General features: G+C 49.0%; 1 protein-coding gene across 7 annotated transcripts in view; it reads left to right on the plus strand.

Moving 5' to 3' along the window:
* The first annotated feature begins 2,838 nt into the window (after window positions 1-2,838).
* The window catches only part of LOC139235084 (actin filament-associated protein 1-like 2), a 109,883-nt gene continuing 94,671 nt past the window's right edge, over window positions 2,839-18,050 (plus strand). Inside the window, exons 1-2 of one of the 7 annotated variants that reach the window (XM_070866232.1) lie at window positions 2,839-3,847; window positions 9,285-9,484. In XM_070866232.1, coding sequence (XP_070722333.1) covers window positions 9,421-9,484 — 64 coding nt within the window. In that variant the 5' untranslated portion in view covers window positions 2,839-3,847; window positions 9,285-9,420. The remainder of the gene's footprint in view (window positions 3,848-9,284; window positions 9,485-18,050) is intronic. The other 6 variants (XM_070866229.1, XM_070866225.1, XM_070866230.1 and 3 more) reach the window with 6 other exon arrangements.

Here is an 18,050-nt window from a genome sequence, read left to right on the forward strand (position 1 = left end):
AGAGCTTTGGGAAGAGAGCGGGGGAGTGGGATTTGTTTGGGATTGATACAGGGCTATGGGGAGAGAGCGGGGCAGTGGGATTAGTTTGGGATTGATACAGGGCTATGGGGAGAGAGCGGGGCAATGGGATTCGTTTGGGATTGATACAGAGCTTTGGGAAGAGAGCGGGGGAGTGGGATTTGTTTGGGATTGATACAGGGCTATGGGGAGAGAGCGGGGCAGTGGGATTAGTTTGGGATTGATACAGGGCTATGGGGAGGGAGCAGGGCAGTGGGATTAGTTGGCTGATTTTCTACCTCAACTCCACCTTCCTGCACTATCCCTATATCCCTTAATTCCATTTTGTTCCCCAAAATTTATCCTCATCTCTGCCTTACATGGTCAACCCCTTATTTTGAGACTGTGACCCCATGTTCTAGATTCTCCAACCAGGGGAACATCTTAACCCTGTCAAGCCCCTTAAGAATTTTATATGTTTCAATGAGATCACCTCTCATTCTTCTGAACTCGAGGGAATACAGGCCGTCTACTCAATCACTCCTCATAAGGCAATCCCCCCATCCCAGGAACCAGTCTAGTGAACATTCGTACTCTTCAGAATATAATACAGATGTCTTCTTTGCAGTTTCCATAATTAGATACAGCACTTAAAGGGGGAGTCTGGTGTCAGATGTCCTGCTAGGTTTAAACTTGTGTAAACAATCAGTGTACAGTGAGCAGGTATATTGCGGCAACCAATAGCACAATTCCCGATCTGTTCTGTCCTGCTCGAATAAGAATTGAGGATCAATAACTAGCCCATGTTCCTCGTTTCAGCCAGTTGATCACAATCATACCATCTGCTTGTTCCATAAACTGCTTATTCCCTCCCTTGCTTCGTTTTATCAAATGATTTTCTCCAGCTCTCTCGCTCTCCTTCCAGTCACATTCGCACATCGTTCCCTGGCTGACGGATTAGGTGCAGATGTGCTGGTCCCTGGGTAATAGGTTGGAATGGCCCAGGTAATCTTGATCTCCATGAGTGTGGTCATCTAGTGGAGCCCCGTAACTCGCTGCAATCAGCTCATCTGTGAAGCCCACTATGGTTGAACAGTCTGCTAGCACGGCCTCGCGGTCTGGGCTCACGCACGAAGCATGGCTAATTGATGAAGTCCTGTGGAACGCTAATGCTTGTGGGACTGTGGGAAGAGTACACATATCCTGGGGAAAAGGGAAGAGGGAAGAGAATCATGTATCCTAACTCTATGTGACACTGTCATCGTCATCATAGGCAGTCCCTCGGAATCGAGGAAGACTTGCTTCCACTCTTAGAATGAGTCCTTAGGTGGCTGAACAGTCCAATACGAGAGCCACAGTCCCTGTCACAGGTGGGACAGACAGTTGTTGAGGGTAAGGGAGGGTGGGACAGGTTTGCTTCATGTTCTTTCCGCTGCCTGCGCTTGATTTCGGTGATGAGACTCGAGGTGCTCAGTGCCCTCCCGGATGCACTTCCTCCACTTAGGGCGGACTTTGGCCCGGGACTCCCAGGTGTCGGTGGGGATGTTGCACTTTATCAGGGAGGCTTTGAGGGTGTTCTTGTAACGTTTCCTCTGCCCACCTTTGGCTCGTTTGCCGAGTAGAGCGCTTGCTTTTGGAGTCTCGTGTCTGACATGTGGACAATGTGGCCCGCCCAGTGGAGCTGCACTACACTAACCACTCACCAGTTTAGAAGGTGACGAGTGATTAATCGAGATATTTAAAGTGATAAAAAGATTCAATAGGGTAGATAGAGAGAGAAACTATGTCCTTTGATGGTAGAATCTCGGAAAAGGGGACCAATTGGAAAATTAGAGCCAGGCCGTTCAGGAGTGATGTCAGGAAGCATTTCTTCATACAAAGGGTGGGAATCTGGAACTCTCTCCCCAAAAAGCTGCTGAGGCCGGGGGTCAATTGGAGCTTTCAAGCCTGAGATTGATAAATTTTTGTTGGGTATGGATATCAAGGACTATGGAGCAAAGGTGGGTAAATAGAGTTAAGACACAGATCAGCAGTGATCTAATAGGCTCAAGGGGCTGAATGGCCTCCTTCTGCTCCTATGCTTTGTGTTTATTTTATCCAATGCTATTGAGATGGATTTACAAGCGCATTAGGTTGTCTGAAGGGCCGTTTGGTTGCACAGGCTCTGTGACCCGTGCAGCGATGTGATTGTATTCAACTCACTCTGGTGCCCCGTTATCTACATGTGCTGCAAGGGTGGAACAAGATGTTCGATCTCCCAGAAGATGACGCGTGTTTACCACAGTTACATACGCAGGGAGGGAGGGCAGTAATTCTGTCCTCACAAGATACTGTGCAAACAGATTCTCCAGAATCAGCCCCGCGGAATCCGTGTAGTCAGCTCAATTCATTATGTTTGTAGCACATCTGAGTGTGACAGAACGCCTCTCTATCCTGGGCAGGGCTCCTCGGTAAATCCTGATAGAGTTTGCTGATTCCCAATCCTAGATATGTCCCATTGAATGAACATTTACAGAATCACACTTGTCTGCTCCCTGAAGTCCCTCATCATAGGCAGTCCCTTGAAATCGACTTGCTTCCACTCTAAAAATGAGTCCTTAGGTGACTGAACAGCCCAATACGGGAATTACAGTCCCTGTCTCAGGTGGGACAGACAGTGGTTGAGGGAAGGGGTGGGTGGGGAGCCTGGTTTGCCGCACGCTCTTTCCGCTGCCTGCGCTTGCCGATGAGACTCGAGGTGCTCAGTGCCCTCTCGGATGCACTTCCTCCGGTTAGGGTGGTCTTTGGCCAGGGATTCCCAGGTATCGTTGGGGATGTTGCATTTTATGATTTAAAAAGATTAGACTTGCATTTACATAGTGCCTTTCACAACCACTGTACGTTCCAAAGCGCTTTACAGCCAATGAAGTACAGTCGCTGTTGTAATGTGGGAAACGCAGCGGCCAATTTGCGCACAGCAAGCTCCCACAAACAACAATGTGATAACAACCAGATAATCTGTGTTTGTTATGTTGATTGAGGGTTAAATATTGCCAGGACGCCAGGGATAACTCCCCTGCTTTTTTTCGAAATAGTGCCATGGGATTATTTACATCCACCTGAGAGAGCAGACCGGGCCTCGGTTTAACATCTCATCCAAAAGACAGCACCTCCGACAGTGCAGCACTCCACTGGGAGTGCCAGCCTAGATTTTTGTGCTCGAGTCCCTGGAGTGGGATTTGAACCCACAACCTTCTGACTCAGAGGCCAAAGTGCTGCTCACTGAGCCACAACTGAGATTTAGTAAAGGTTCTGCGTTTTATTTTCCCGCATTAAATCCAATTTTACATTACCGTTGCCAGTTGTTTGGGGAAAGTGAGTTGGTTCTGGTTTATCATGAAGAATATTTGATGTGGTTTACCCTGTTTATGATCATTAAACATTTCTGTAAATATGAATGGAGGAAGGAGAGAGACAGACCTCAGGTGCAAATAAATCTTCGATGATATGTAGAAGCAAGGTGTTGGGACTGATTATCTTCGCTCGTCCGTCACTATTTGGTTTCACTGTCCTTTTACAGTACAATCTCCCACCCCAACCCCTCTCCACAGATCTTCTCCCTAGTTTGTTCAAGCCTCCCAGGGCAGCAGATGGTGCTGTGTTTGGGAGTTGTAAAACTCCGGCTGCCCGTTTCCTGCTCTGGAATCAGCGTTGTTGATGTGATGTCCAGTTTGGGTTGTGCTGAGTACAGTAACAGTTTGCAGACACACTCCGCTGTAAGACAAAGGATCTAGCAACAGGCAGCGATGGGACGTGCAGAAGGCAGCCGCTGCTTTTAGATGCAACCATCCCACAATGAACAAGCAAAAAGGTAACGCGACTTCTCTACCGCTCGCTCATTCTTTCAACCGGCACAGAACGTTTAAATCTTGAATGGAAACTTTACCAAAAGTTTTTTTTGGAAACATTCCATCACATTCATAAAACGCTGGGCTGGTGAGCGTTTCAATAACATACGGCCCCAGCACCGACAGAAAGCAGCAGCACTTTCAGTGCTGTTTTAGCAGTGTGGAGCAAATAGGTACGATTTTGACACGCAAATGGGACAGGGATAAATACCTGAAAATACCCTCAGGCTGACGGGCATGCTTTGTTCGGGCGGTAATGGTCAAGGCAGTTGACAGGACAAGTATTATTTTCAGTGAAGGAAAAAATCTTGGAACATAATGTGTGTTTGCAGTGCAATGGGTATTGAGGTGTGGGGTGTTTGTGGTGTAATGTGTTACAGGCAATGTTCCCGTTAAGCTGCATGGCCGCGCTGCATTCTGGAGGTCCCGCGCAGACCGGTCTTTTAACTTGGAAAAAAACACGCTTCCGCGGAAATTTGAATGGACTGCGCAGCCCTTTAAAGGGACCGCGCACCCCCCCCCAAAAAATTACAGGGAGCATTGGTTACAGAGTGTTTAGATATGTTTGTAGAGTAACGTGTTATACGAAAATAAGAATTATGAGCTGAAGTAGGCCATTCGGCCCCTCGAGCCTGCTCCACCATTCAATAAGATCATGGCTGATCTTTGACCTCAACTCCACTTTCCCGCCCGATCTCCATATCCCGTGATTTCCTTAGTATCCAAAAATCTATCGATCTCTGTCTCAAATATACTCAATGACTGAGCCGCCACAGCCCTCTAGGGAAGAGAATTCCAAAGATTCACCACTCTCTGAGTGAAAAAATGTCTCTGCATCTCAGTCCTAAATGGCCGACCCCTTATCCTGAGACTATAATCCCTCATTCTGGCCAGGGGAAACATCCTCCCAACATCTACCCTGTCAACCCCTTTAACAACCCAATATGTTTGAATAAGATCACCCCTCCTCCAAACTCCAGAGATTATTGGCCCAATTTACCAAATCTCTCCTCATATGACAACCTTCTCATCTCAGGAATCGATCTAGTGCACCAGTTCGAATTGCTTGCTGTACCTGCATGTTAACTTTCAGTGATTGGTGCACAAGGACACCCAGGGTCCTCTGAACACCAACATTTCCCAATCTCTCACCTTTTAAAAAATATTCTGCTTTTCCATTCTTCCGACCAAAGTAGATAACTTCACGCTTCTGCAGATTATATACCCTCTGCCACAATCTTGCCGAATCACTTAACTGGTCTATATCGCTGTGCAGCCATTTTGCGTCCTCCTCACAGCTTACTGTCCCACCTGGGTGTCTCGAGGTTTGTGGGTGTGGGGAGGGGTGGGGGGGATTGGTGTGGGGGGTTTGGGTGTGAGGGGAGACGGGGTTTGTGTGGGGGGGAGGGGATGGGTGTGGGTGTATGTGGAGATGGGGGGTTGGGTATGTGGTGGGGGAGTGGTGTTGGGGGGGTGTGTGGGGGTGAGAGTTGGTGTGGGGGGGGATGTGGGGGGGAGTTGGGGTGTGTGGGGGGGGAGTTGGTGTTGGGGGGTGTGGGGGGGAGTTGGTGTCGGGGGTGTGGGGGGGAGTTGGGGTGTGTGGGAGGGGAAGTTGGTGTTGGGGGGTGTGGGGGGGGAGTTGGTGTTGGGGGGTGTGGGGGGGAGTTGGTGTCGGGGGTGTGGGGGGGAGTTGGGGTGTGTGGGAGGGGAAGTTGGTGTTGGGGGGTGTGGGGGGGGAGTTGGTGTTGGGGGGTGTGGGGGGGAGTTGGTGTTGGGGGGTGTGGGGGGGGAGTTGGTGTTGGGGGGTGTGGGGGGGGAGTTGGTGTTGGGGGTGTGTGGGGGGGGAGTTGGTGTTGGGGGGGTGTCGGGGGGGGGGAGTTGGTGTTGGGGGGTGTGGGGGGGGAGTTGGTGTTGGGGGTGTGTGGGGGAGGCAGTTGGTGTTGGGGGGTGTGGGGGGGGAGTTGGTGTTGGGGGTGTGTGGGGGGGGGAGTTGGTGTTGGGGGGGTGTCGGGGGGGGGGGAGTTGGTGTTGGGGGGGTGCGGGGGAGGCAGTTGGTGTTGGGGGGTATGAGGTGGTATTGAGGGGGTGTGGGGGGGAGTTGGTGTCAGGGGGTGTGAGGGGGAGTTGGGGGGGTTTGGGGGGGGGAGTTGGGGGGTGTGGGGGGGGGGAGTTGGTGTCGGGGGGTGTGAGGGGGAGTTGGGGGGGAGTTGGTGTTGGAGGGTGTGAGGTGGTGTTGAGGGGGAGTTGGTGTTGGGGGGTGTGAGGTGGTGTTGAGGGGGAGTTGGAGTCGGGGGGTGTGAGGGGGAGTTGGGGGTGTGTGGGGGGAGTTGGGGTGTGTGGGGGAATTGGTGTAAGATGTGGTTGTGGGGGTTGTGGGGTCGGTGGGGGTTAGATGGTGTGGGGGGGGGGTTTGGGTGTGTGTGGAAGGGGGGGTATGGACCAGGTGCTCGGCCAGTATCTGAGTCACGGTTCGCCTCTCTCCGATCTCCCTGTTTCAGCCGCACTGCCAGGTGGAAGCCTGGTTTTGAGTCGGCTGTGATTCCTATTTCATTTTCTTTTATTTCTAGCAAACAAATGCTGCCGCTTCCTTTGAATATATTCATTAAATATATTCAAAAAGGAGTTAGATGGAGTCCTTACTACGAGGGGGATCAAGGGGTATGGCGAGAAAGCAGGAATGGGGTACTGAAGTTGCATGTTCAGCCATGAACTCATTGAATGGCGGTGCAGGCTAGAAGGGCCGAATGGCCTACTCCTGCACCTATTTTCTATGTCTCTATGTCTATGTCTCCCCAGGTAAATGAATCTTTTCAATATCACCCGGAGCTCACTGACTGACTCCCACTTCCTCCAGTTCTCTGTGAGTTGGGGCTGATATTGGAGAAGGTTGCAGATTGATAACCTCTCCACGCGTCCCTGCTCCCTCTGTCACTGGTCACGGCCCCCGAAAGGAGACCACTTTAGGCCATCATTTCAAGAGACGGAGACAGGACAGTCTTCTGACATTGTCACCAGAACATTTCTCTTGTACAATTGTGATGGGAGCAGACCCGTTGCCAGCTGGCATTTTGATGGTTTCAACACCGACACCTGAGTAAGAAAGGCTTTCTGTGTAAAGCGTGCAACACAATCTCTTGTGAACAGGGTTCTGCAAAATGATCAAACCAAACTCCTGAAATCTTCCCTTTCTTTCCACCTACATTATTTATATTTAACAGGCTGTCCTTTGTGCCAGCCGTGGCTCAGTGGGCAGCACTTTCGCCTCTGAGTCAGAAAGTTGTGGGTTCACATCCTACTCCAGGTACTTGAATGCATTAAAAATTCTCGGCTGACACTCTAGTGCAGTACTGAGGGCGTGCTGTATAGTCAGAGATGCTGTCCTTTGGCTGGGATGTTGGAGGCCCTGTCTGCTCTCAGGTGGATGTAAAAGATCCCACGGCACTATTTTGAAGAAGAGCAGTGGAGTTATCCCGGGTGTCCTGGCCAATATTTATCCCTCAATCAACATAACAATAACAGATAATCTGGTCATTAACACATTGCTGTTTGTGGGAGCCTGCTGTGCGCAAATTGGCTGCTGTGTTTCCCAAAATTAAAACAGTGACTGTGCTCCAAAGGTACTTCATTGGCTATAAAGCGCTTTGAGACATCCAGTGGTTGTGAAAGGCGCTATATAAATGTAAGTCTTTTTGTCTATTTGACATTGTCATAGTCTCAACAACTGTGATCATTTTGCCGTCCGGATCCTTACAGACCCCCATGCAGCCCATTGCTACCTACATGCTTCCATCTCCTGTTGGATGGGGTTCATTGACAACTTTAATTCCCTTTTCCTGGGATTTTCACCATATATCCAGTACGCCGTGGGATGTGAAGAATTATTTTAACCTCTGGTTCTAGTTGAGGATGGTTGTTGAAAATCTCTGGTAACTATCCTGCCTGCATTATTCCTGCATGTCACTATTTTACATCCATTCTGATGTTCAAGTCTAGGAGTTTATTTGTAAAGAAGATTACATTCCACAATTCCTGAAGAATTAAATTAAGGCGGGTGAAATTTATGACATTGGATTGATGGGAACACTGAGTGTCAGGTCACTGAAGAGGAAGCTGTTGAACCCCGTGAGAGCTTTCTGATGAAAATGACACCAAGGTTATGGAGAGATGAGGAAAACTGGAAATCTGAAATAAAACATTATGGTTTCTGCAACAGTAATAAACGTCAGTCAAAGAGGAGGTTGAAAGTTTAGGGGCGATTCTCATCACAGATTTGTTCTGATGATGCGTCACACCTCTAGAGTCCCACCAGATGTGTTACTAAGGTCCCATGGGTGATCTGTGTCCCACCAGATGTGTTACTGAGATCCCATGGGTGATCTGTGTCCCACCAGATGTGTTACTGAGGTCCCATGGGTGATCTGTGTCGCACCAGATGTGTTACTGAGGTCCCATGGGTGATCTGTGTCCCACCAGATGTGTTACTGAGGTCCCATGGGTGATCTGTGTCCCACCAGATGTGTTACTGAGGTCCCATGGGTGATCTGTGTCCCACCAGATGTGTTACTGAGGTCCCATGGGTGATCTGTGTCCCACCAGATGTGTTACTGAGGTCCCATGGGTGATCTGTGTCCCACCAGATGTGTTACTGAGGTCCCATGGGTGATCTGTGTCCCACCAGATGTGTTACTGAGGTCCCATGGGTGATCTGTGTCCCACCAGATGTGTTACTGAGGTCCCATGGGTGATCTGTGTCCCACCAGATGTGTTACTGAGGTCCCATGGGTGATCTGTGTCCCACCAGATGTGTTACTGAGGTCCCATGGGTGATCTGTGTCCCACCAGATGTGTTACTGAGGTCCCATGGGTGATCTGTGTCCCACCAGATGTGTTACTGAGGTCCCATGGGTGATCTGTGTCCCACCAGATGTGTTACTGAGGTCCCATGGGTGATCTGTGTCCCACCAGATGTATTACTGAGGTCTCATGGGTGATCTGTGTCCCACCAGATGTTACTGAGGTCCCATGGGTGATCTGTGTCCCACCAGATGTTACTGAGGTCCCATGGGTGATCTGTGTCCCACCAGATGTGTTACTGAGGTCCCATGGGTGATCTGTGTCCCACCAGATGTCACTGAGGTCCCATGCTGGGAGAAAGAGTGAGGATTCTCTGTTTCCATGATGGATAGTTGGTCCTCCTCACCTACTGACTCATGCCCCCCCACCCCGCCTCTCTGACGTTACTGGGTGAATATTTCACAGGTAGTCCGACCTCTACATGCCCAGATAAATAACAGAGGCGTTGAGTCTGGGCTCGCATTGCAGGGGGTTGGGGGCGGTGGGGGGTGAATTTCCCCGTCCGGTTTGGAACAAGATACATGATACCATTTTTATTGCATGCAGATTATTGAATGCAGAGACAGCTGCACGAGGCAACAGGCAAGTGAAAAGCCCAGTGCAATAGTAACAGAATCAGTTCAGCTACCGATTGGCGTGGATTGGATTGCCTGAACAGGAATTGTCTCGAGGTATTCTTAGAATGAGTCAGGAGTCTCCCATGTGCTGTGGAGGAGTGAAGAGTTCATGTCCCGAGTTTGGAACAGGTCAGTGTTTGGCTGTGATGAATGACGAGCAAATGTCTGGTCTTCAGTGAAGCGGTGTGTGGGAGAAAGTGTCTCTGAATGCAAACTGCTTCCCCTCGAGCAGACATCGGTGTTGCTTGAATCGCTTCCAGAGGTTGCAGCAGCACATCTGGCGGAGTGTCAGCTTCTAGTTACAGGTTCAGCTCCAACTCGCTTCCTGCTGCTGGGATTTGGGTGGGGGGGGCGGGGGGCTCCTACATTCCTTGGCCGCATCAGACCATCAAAGGGAGTGGGGGGGGGGGAGGAGGTGTGGTGGGGGAGTGGCAGTTGTCACCTTACCTCGATCAGATATAACGGTAAGTACTGCAGGGAATAGAATATGGCCAGGGTGATCTCCTGGACTAGTGTCAATCGCCTGCATGGGTCGGAGAGGAATTTTCCCAGATTTTTTTCTCCCTAAATTGGCCTGGGTTTTTATCTGTTTTTTGCCTCTCCCAGGAGGTCACATGACTCCGGTTGGGGTGGAGTGTAGAATGTTTCAGTATAAGGGGCGTTGCAGTTGTGTGAGGCGGACTGGTTGGGCTTGGTGCTCTTTGCCATTCCGCCATTGTTCATGGGTTTATATCTAACCTTCAGGGCTGCTGACCGAGGGCCGTGTGGCTCTTTGTTGGCCGGCGTGGACACGATGGGCCGAAATGGCCTCCTCCTGCGCTGTAAATGTCTATGTTTTTATTCGCCTGACCCCCGCCAAAATTGCCAGCCAGCCATGGGGGTGTGCGTGAGGGTAACACACGGTCGCCCAGACTCCACGGCGTTAAGCTTCAGTTGGGAAGCGAAGATAGCAAAAAAAACAAGGAAGCTAAGGAGAACATTTTAAAGGAGTCAAAAGTAGCGTGTACAATACAGCATCTGCCCCTCTGACCCCCCCCCCCTACCAGCTGATTGTCACGTCTGAAAAGATCTGCATCTCAGAATGTACATAATTGTGCAGCAATCGGAAATGCTCTCCACTCTCCCATTCCCCAGAGAACAGCCGAGCCTGTTGTTTATTGACGGGATAAGCAGGGCCTTGACTGACTGGCTGATTGTAATCTCTGGAATGGGACCCAGAGCCGGACACTGGCAGCGTATTCCTCTTAACGCTGCACCGGAGTTCCTGCGCCCTTGTGTTGAGGAAGGCAGTGACACATCTGGTGGGACGCTCAGGTGGAGTTGCAGGTCTGCAGGTACTGACAGCTCTGAGTATGGCGAGCCTGGGCAACGAGCAGAGAGGCCCCGCAGAGGTCTGGCTGTTCCTGTACAGGGGCTACCCGGAGTGCCCGGAGTGCGTCGCACTTTTTATGTGCAGCTGCAGCTCTGGTTACTGATTTGGCAATGCACGGTTCGTGAGCACAGAATCTTTCCACCACGTAAGAAAAACAGAAAGACTTGCATTTACATAGACCCCACCGGACGTCTCAAAGTGCTTTACAGCCAATGAAATACATTTGGCGTATAGTCATTGTTGTAATGTGGGAAACATGGCAGCCAATTTGCGCACAGCAAGCTCCCACAAACAGCAATGTGATAATGACCAGATAATCTGTTCTTTCTTATATTGATTGAGGGATAAATATTGGCCAGTACACTGGGGATAACTCCCGTGCGCCTCTTCGAAATAGTGCCATGGGATCTTTTACATCCACCTGAGAGAGTAGACAGGGCCTCGGTTTAACATCTCATCCGAAAGACAGCACCTCTGACAGTGCAGCGCTCCCTCAGCACTGCACTGGGAGTGTCAGCCTAGATTTATGTGCTCAAGTCCCTGGAGTGGGACCTGAACCCACAACCTTCTGACTCAGAGGCAAGTGTGCTACCCACTGAGCCACAGCTGACATGTATTACAATATAACATAAGAACATAAGAAATAGGAGCAGGAGTAGGACATACGGCCCCTCGAGCCTGCTCCGCCATTTAATAAGATCGTGGCTGATCTGATCATGGACTCAGCTCCACTTCCCTGCCCACTCCCTATAACCCTTTATTTCCTTATCGCTCAAAAATCTGTCTATCTCTGCCTTAAATATATTCAATGACCCAGCCTCCATACTTCTCTGGGGCAGAGAATTTCTAGATTTACAACTCTCTGAGAGAAGAAATTTCTCCTCATCCCAGTTTTAAATGGGCGGCTTATTCTAAAACTAGTTTTAGTTTCCCCTATGAGTGGAAATATCCTCTCTGCATCCACCTTGTCAAGCCCCCTCATTTTCTTATATGTTTCGATAAGACCACCTCTCATTATTCTGAACTCCACTGAGTATAGGCCCAAACTGTCTTCATAAGTCAACCCCCTCATCTCCGGAATCAACCTAGTGAACCTTCGCTGAACAGCCTCCAATGCAAGTATATCCCTCCTTAAATACGGAGACCAAAACTGTACGCAGTACTCCAGCTGTACAGTTGTAGCAGGATTTCTCTGCTTTGATACTCTATCCCCCTTGCAATAATTCCATTTGCCTTCCTGATTACTTGTGTACCTGCATACTAACTTTTTGTGTTTCATGCACAAGGACCCCCAGGTCCCTCTGTACTGAAGCACTTTGCAATTTTTCTCTATTTAAATTATAATTTGCTTTTCTATTTTTTTCTGCCAAAGTGGATAACCTCACATTTTCCCACATTATATTTCATCTGCCAAATTTTTGCCCACAACTTAGCCTGTCTATATCCCTTTGCAGATTTTTTGTGTCCTCCTCACAATTTGCTTTCCCGCCCACCTTTGTATCATCAGCAAACTTGGCTACATTACACTCAGTCCCTTCATCCAAGTCATTAATACAGATTGTAAATAGTTGAGTCCCCATCACTGATCCCTGCGGCACCCCACTAGTTACTGTTTGCCAACCGGAAAATAACCCATTTATCCCAACTCTCTGTTTTCTGTTTGTTAGCTAATCCTCTATCCATGCTAATATATTACCCCCATATATAATATATTATCGTGAACTTTTATCTTGTGCAGTAACCTTTTATGTGACACTTTATCGAATGCCTTCTGGAACTCCAAATATACCGCATCCATTTGCTCCCCCTTATCCACCCTGCTCATTACATCCTCAAAGAACTCCATCAAATTTGTCAAACATGATTTCCCTTTCATAAAACCATGCTGACTCTGCTTGATTGAATTATACTTTTCCAAATGTCCTGCTACTGCTTCCTTAATAATGGACTCAAAACATTTTCCCAACCACAGATGTTAGGCTAACTGGTCTATAGTTTCCTGCTTTCTGTCTCCCTCCTTTCTTAAATAGAGGCGTTACATTTGCGGTTTTCCAATCTGCTGGGACCTCCCCAGAATCCAGGGAATTTTGGTAGATTACAACCAATGCATCCACTATCTCTGCAGCCACTTCTTTTAAGACCCTAGGATGTAAGCCGTCAGGTCCAGGGGACTTGTCTGCCTTTAGTCCTATTATTTTACTGAGTACTTTTTTAGTGATAGTGAATGTATTATGTTCCTCCCTCCCTCTAGCCCCTTGATTATCCATTATTGGGATGTTTTTAATGTCTCTTACCGTGAAGACTGATACAAAATATTTGTTCAATGTCTCTGCCATTTCACTGTTCCCCAGTATGAATTCCCCAGTTTCATCCACCAGGGGACCAATATTTACTTTAGCCACTCTTTTCCTTTTTATGTACCTGTAGAAAATCTTACTATCTGTCTTTATATTTTGTGCTAGTTTACATTCATAATCTATCTTCCTTCTCTTTATTATTTTTTTAGTCGTTCTTTGCTGGCTTTTAAAAGTTTCCCAATCCTCTGGCCTCCCATTAGACTTGGCCACATTGTATGCCCTTGTTTTCAATTTGATACCATCCCTTATTTCCTTAGCTAGCCACGGATGGTTATCCCTTCTCTTACAATCTTTCCTTCTCATTGGGATATATTTTTATTGCGAGTTATGAAATATCTCCTTAAATGTCTGCCACTGCTCATCAACCGTCCCATTCTTTAATCTTTTTTCCCAGTCCACGTTATCCAACTCTGCCCTCATACCTTTGTAGTCTCCTTTATTTAAGATTAAGATACTAGTTTGAGATCCAACTTTCTCACCCTCCAACTGAATTTGAAATTCAACCATGTTATAGTCACTCATTCCTAGAGGACCCTTTACGAGGAGATCGTTTATTAATCCTGTCTCATTATAGCAGTGTATTCTGTTACAGCGGTAACGGTGTGTCACTTTAAGGCCACACTTTCTAACTTCTGTTAAGTAACCATGGGGTGAGGCCAATCAGAGTTTAATTGCTCTTCAGGCAGTAGATCCGAATCCAGGAGAAAATGCCCGGAGTAGTCTTTAAGCTCAGTGGGTAGAGCACGAGACTCTGCTCAGGGTCGTGAGTTTGAGCTCCACGTTGGAGATTCTACAATTGAACTGACTGTTCAGGTCAATTTGAGCTGACAGATACTCTTGAGTCAGGAAAGGTCCTTCAATTGCTTTCTTGCTCATACTTTTTGTAAATGTGATGACAGCAATGTGGGAGAGCTGGACATAATGTTGGTATTATTTTGCTTCTCCATAATACCTGAATGCAAGTGTGGTTTCTCCTCCTGCCGCATAGCCTTGTGTCGAGCTGCTGGAATCAGAGTTCACTGCAGGTCTATGGTAAAGTGTGAAGCCTCTTCCTGCTATTCTGGGGCAAGTATCAATGCTGCACAGAACCAAAGGCCGCTGTGTGACTAGAGCATGTGCACAGTTTTACATTGCAAACTCATTTGACAAGCACTGAAGATTCATCCTGGTTCTTATGGCCAATTTAGTTAAAATATTTCAATTTAATAAATACATTTAGCTTTTTGCCAACATCTGGGGTGGTGGGCATCACCTTCTGGTTCCTGCTCCCTGATAACCTCACCAGGCCGCTCCTCCCTGCTGATCTCACCAGGCCCCGCCTCCCTGCTGATCTCACCAGGCCCCGCCTCCCTGCTGATCTCAACAGGCCCCGCCTCCCTGCTAACCTCACCTGGCCCCTCCTCCCTGTTGATCTCAACAGGCCCCGCCTCCCTGCTGATCCCACCTGGCCCCCTCTCCCTGCTGACCTCCCCTGGCCCCGCCTCCCTGCTGACCTCCCCTGGCCCCGCCTCCTTGCTGACTTCCCCTGTCCCCACCTCCCTGCTGACCTCCCCTGGCCCCGCCTCCTTGCTGACTTCCCCTGGCCCCGCCTCCCTGTTGATCTCCCCTGGCCCCGCCTCCATGTTTACAGCACAGTTTCAGTGGTAATGTTACTGGACTTGCAATCCCGAGGCTTGGACTAATAATCCAGAATTTCAATTCAGTAAAAATGACCATGAAGCTATCAGATTGTCATAAAAACCCCCCACCTGGTTAACTAATGTCTTTTAGTGATGTAATTATGCCTCCCTTACCCGGTCTGGCTGATATCTGACTCCAAACCCACAGTAATGTAGTTGACATGAAGGATTTAGATAAGAAAATAAAGAGTAGCTGTTACCTGTGGCAGCAGGGTCAATAACCAGAAGGCACAGATTTAAGGTGATTGCTAAAAGAACCAGAGGCGACATGAGGAAACACCGTCTTACACAAGTGATTAGGATTTGGAATGCTCTGCCTGATTGGGCGGTGGATACAGATTCAATAGTGGTCTTCAAAGGTGAATTGGATAAATACTGAAAGGAGAAAAAATTTACAGGGATATGGGGAAAGAGCGGGGGAGTGGGACTAACAGGATTGCTCTTTGATAAAGCCAGTGCGGACTCGATGGGCTGAATGGCCTCCTTCTGTGCTGTACTGTTCTATGATTCTATTCTATCCCCTCCTGTACCTGCTGGCCCCACCTCCCTGCTTACATCGGCTGGCCCCGCCTCCCTGCTTCATCAACTAGCCCCGCCTCCCTGCTTACGTCAACTGGCACCGCCTCCCGGCTTGCATCGGCTGGCCCCACCTCCCTGTTTACATCAGCTGACTCCACCTCCTTGCTTACGTCAGCTGGCTCGCCTCCCTCCTTACATCGGCTGGCCCCCCCCCCCTCCCTCCTTACATCGTGGGATCTGTATCCCAGTGAGAGTCAGTGTGTGTGGGACCCGTACCCCAGTGAGAGTCAGTGTGTGTGAGAAGCGTACCCCAGTGAGAGTCAGTGTGTGTGGAACTGTGCCCCAGTGAGAGTCAGTGTGTGTGGGACCCGTACCCCAGTGAGAGTCAGTGTGTGTGGGACCCGTACCCCAGTGAGAGTCAGTGTGTGTGGGACGCGTACCCCAGTGAGAGTCAGTGTGTGTGGGACCCGTACCCCAGTGAGAGTCAGTGTGTGTGGGACTCGTATCCCAGTGAGAGTCAGTGTGTGTGGGACCCGTACCCCAGTGAGAGTCAGTGTGTGTGGGACCCGTACCCCAGTGAGAGTCAGTGTGTGTGGGACCCGTACCCCAGTGAGAGTCAGTGTGTATGGGACCCGTACCCCAGTGAGAGTCAGTGGCTTATGGAGCAATAGGGGTATGGTGAAATTTCCAATGAAGCAGAAGTGGTATTGGAAAATATGTTTTTTCTGTTGGAGCTCAATTTTCATCACTGGCTATCCCAGGAACCCAAACTGTAGGAAATCTTTGCCAATCCGGCACAGTGCCCTTTCAATTTGACAAATGCATATTGATCGTAACTGGTTCTGTCACTCTCCATTTAAGGCCAAGTCTGACTGGAGCTTTGTGAAAGTTTGTTTATGTGACTAATTCCTCAACTGTGCTGTCATTGGAGACTTCCTGAGCCAAGAAGACTTTCAAAAAAAGTAAATGGTTGGAATGCCAAGTGAAGAATCCGCAGAGAAACAAAACCAAATGTCTTTTCCAAATGTGTATGGTCAAGAGTGAGGAAACCGCCCAAAGATAGTTTCTGGATCGTGCAGCTTTTATTCTCATTTGATCTTGTCCGCTGGGACCGTCTTCTCATCAATCACAGACACAGTTTGATAAGATTACTGTCACCATCAGAGCCTTTCTAACCAGCAATCCCCATCCCAATTATCCAGCTTCCTGAAATATATTTAATAAATTACAGGATACCATATGTAAACTCTTATTAAGAAGCTTGGATCATAAGCCAAGGAGCATGTGAATGGAATGGCCATCCAGGCTGGTGGGGTCGTGAACCCCAGAATCACCCGGGCAACAGCAAGAGGCGGCAATGGGGGACATGTAGGTGTGTCAGCTGTGGCTCAGTGAGCAGCACCAGCACCTGTGAGTCAGAAGGTTGTGGGTTCAAGTCCCACTCCAGGGACTTGAGTGGAAAAAAATCTAGCTTGACACACCACTGCAGTGCTGAGGGAGTGCTGCACTGCCCGAGTGTCAGCTGTGGCTTAGTGGGTAGCAAACTCGCCGCTGGGTCAGAAGGTTGTTGGTTTGAGTCCCACTTCAAGGGCTTGAGTGCAAAAACCCAGGCTGACACATCAGTGCAGTGCTGAGGGAGTGCTACACTGTCGGAGGTGCTGCCCTTTGAGTGAGGCTTTAAACCGAGGTCTGCTCTCAAGTGGACGTAAAAGATCCCATGGCACTATATTGAAGAAGAGCAGAGGAGTTATCCCTGGTGTCGTGGGCCAATATTTATCCTTCAATCAACATAAGGAAAAAAACAGATTATCTGCTCATTATCACATTGCTATTTGTGGGAGCTTGCTGTGCGCAAATTGGCTGCCGCGTTTCCTACATTACAACAGTGACCACACTCCAAAAGTACTTCATTGGCTGTAAAGCGCTTTGAAACATTCGGTGGTCATGAAAGGCGCTATATAAATGCAAGTCTTCTCTTTCCCTTTTTCGGTTGAGACGCAAAAGCGAGGCCCTCGGGGGGATGTAAAAGATCCCATGGGTCGGTTCGAAGAGCAGGGGAGTTCTCCCGGTGTCGCGCCCAATAGTTATCTCTCAGCCAACATCACTAAAACAGTGACGACACTTCAAATGTATTTCATTGGCTGCAAAGTGCTTTGGGTAGTGCTGAGGTTTTGAAAGTCGCTGCAGAATGCAAGACTTTTTACTGGAGAGTGGGGACTGAGCTTTAGTCAATCGGTTGAAGGTAGGTTCTGCCCGGATCGAGGATGGGAGGGAGTGAGTGAAGGAGGGAGGGAAGGAGAGAGGGAATGACGGACAGAAGGAGGGATGGACGACATCTGGTGTTTCATCATCATAGGCAGTCCCTCGGAATCGAGGAAGACTTGCTTCCACTCTTAACATGAGTCCTTAGGTGGCTGAACAGTCCAATACGAGAGCCACAGTCCCTGTCACAGGTGGGACAGACAGTGGTTGAGGGAAGGGGAGGGTGGGACTGGTTTGCCACACGCTCCTTCCGCTGCCTGCGCTTGGTTTCCACATGCTCTCGGCGACGAGACTCGAGGTGCTCAGTGCCTTCCCGGATGCACTTCCTCCACTTAGGGTGGTCTTTGATAATGATAATGATAAGGAAAGGGATAGACAAGATAGAGGCAGAGAGGTTGTTTCCACTGGTCGGGGAGACTAGAACTAGGGGGCACAGCCTCAAAATACGGGGGAGCCAATTTAAAACCGAGTTGAGAAGGAATTTCTTCTCCCAGAGGGTTGTGAAT

Source organism: Pristiophorus japonicus, chromosome 22 (genome assembly GCF_044704955.1).
Source record: "Pristiophorus japonicus isolate sPriJap1 chromosome 22, sPriJap1.hap1, whole genome shotgun sequence".
NCBI classification, from domain to species: domain Eukaryota; kingdom Metazoa; phylum Chordata; class Chondrichthyes; family Pristiophoridae; genus Pristiophorus; species Pristiophorus japonicus.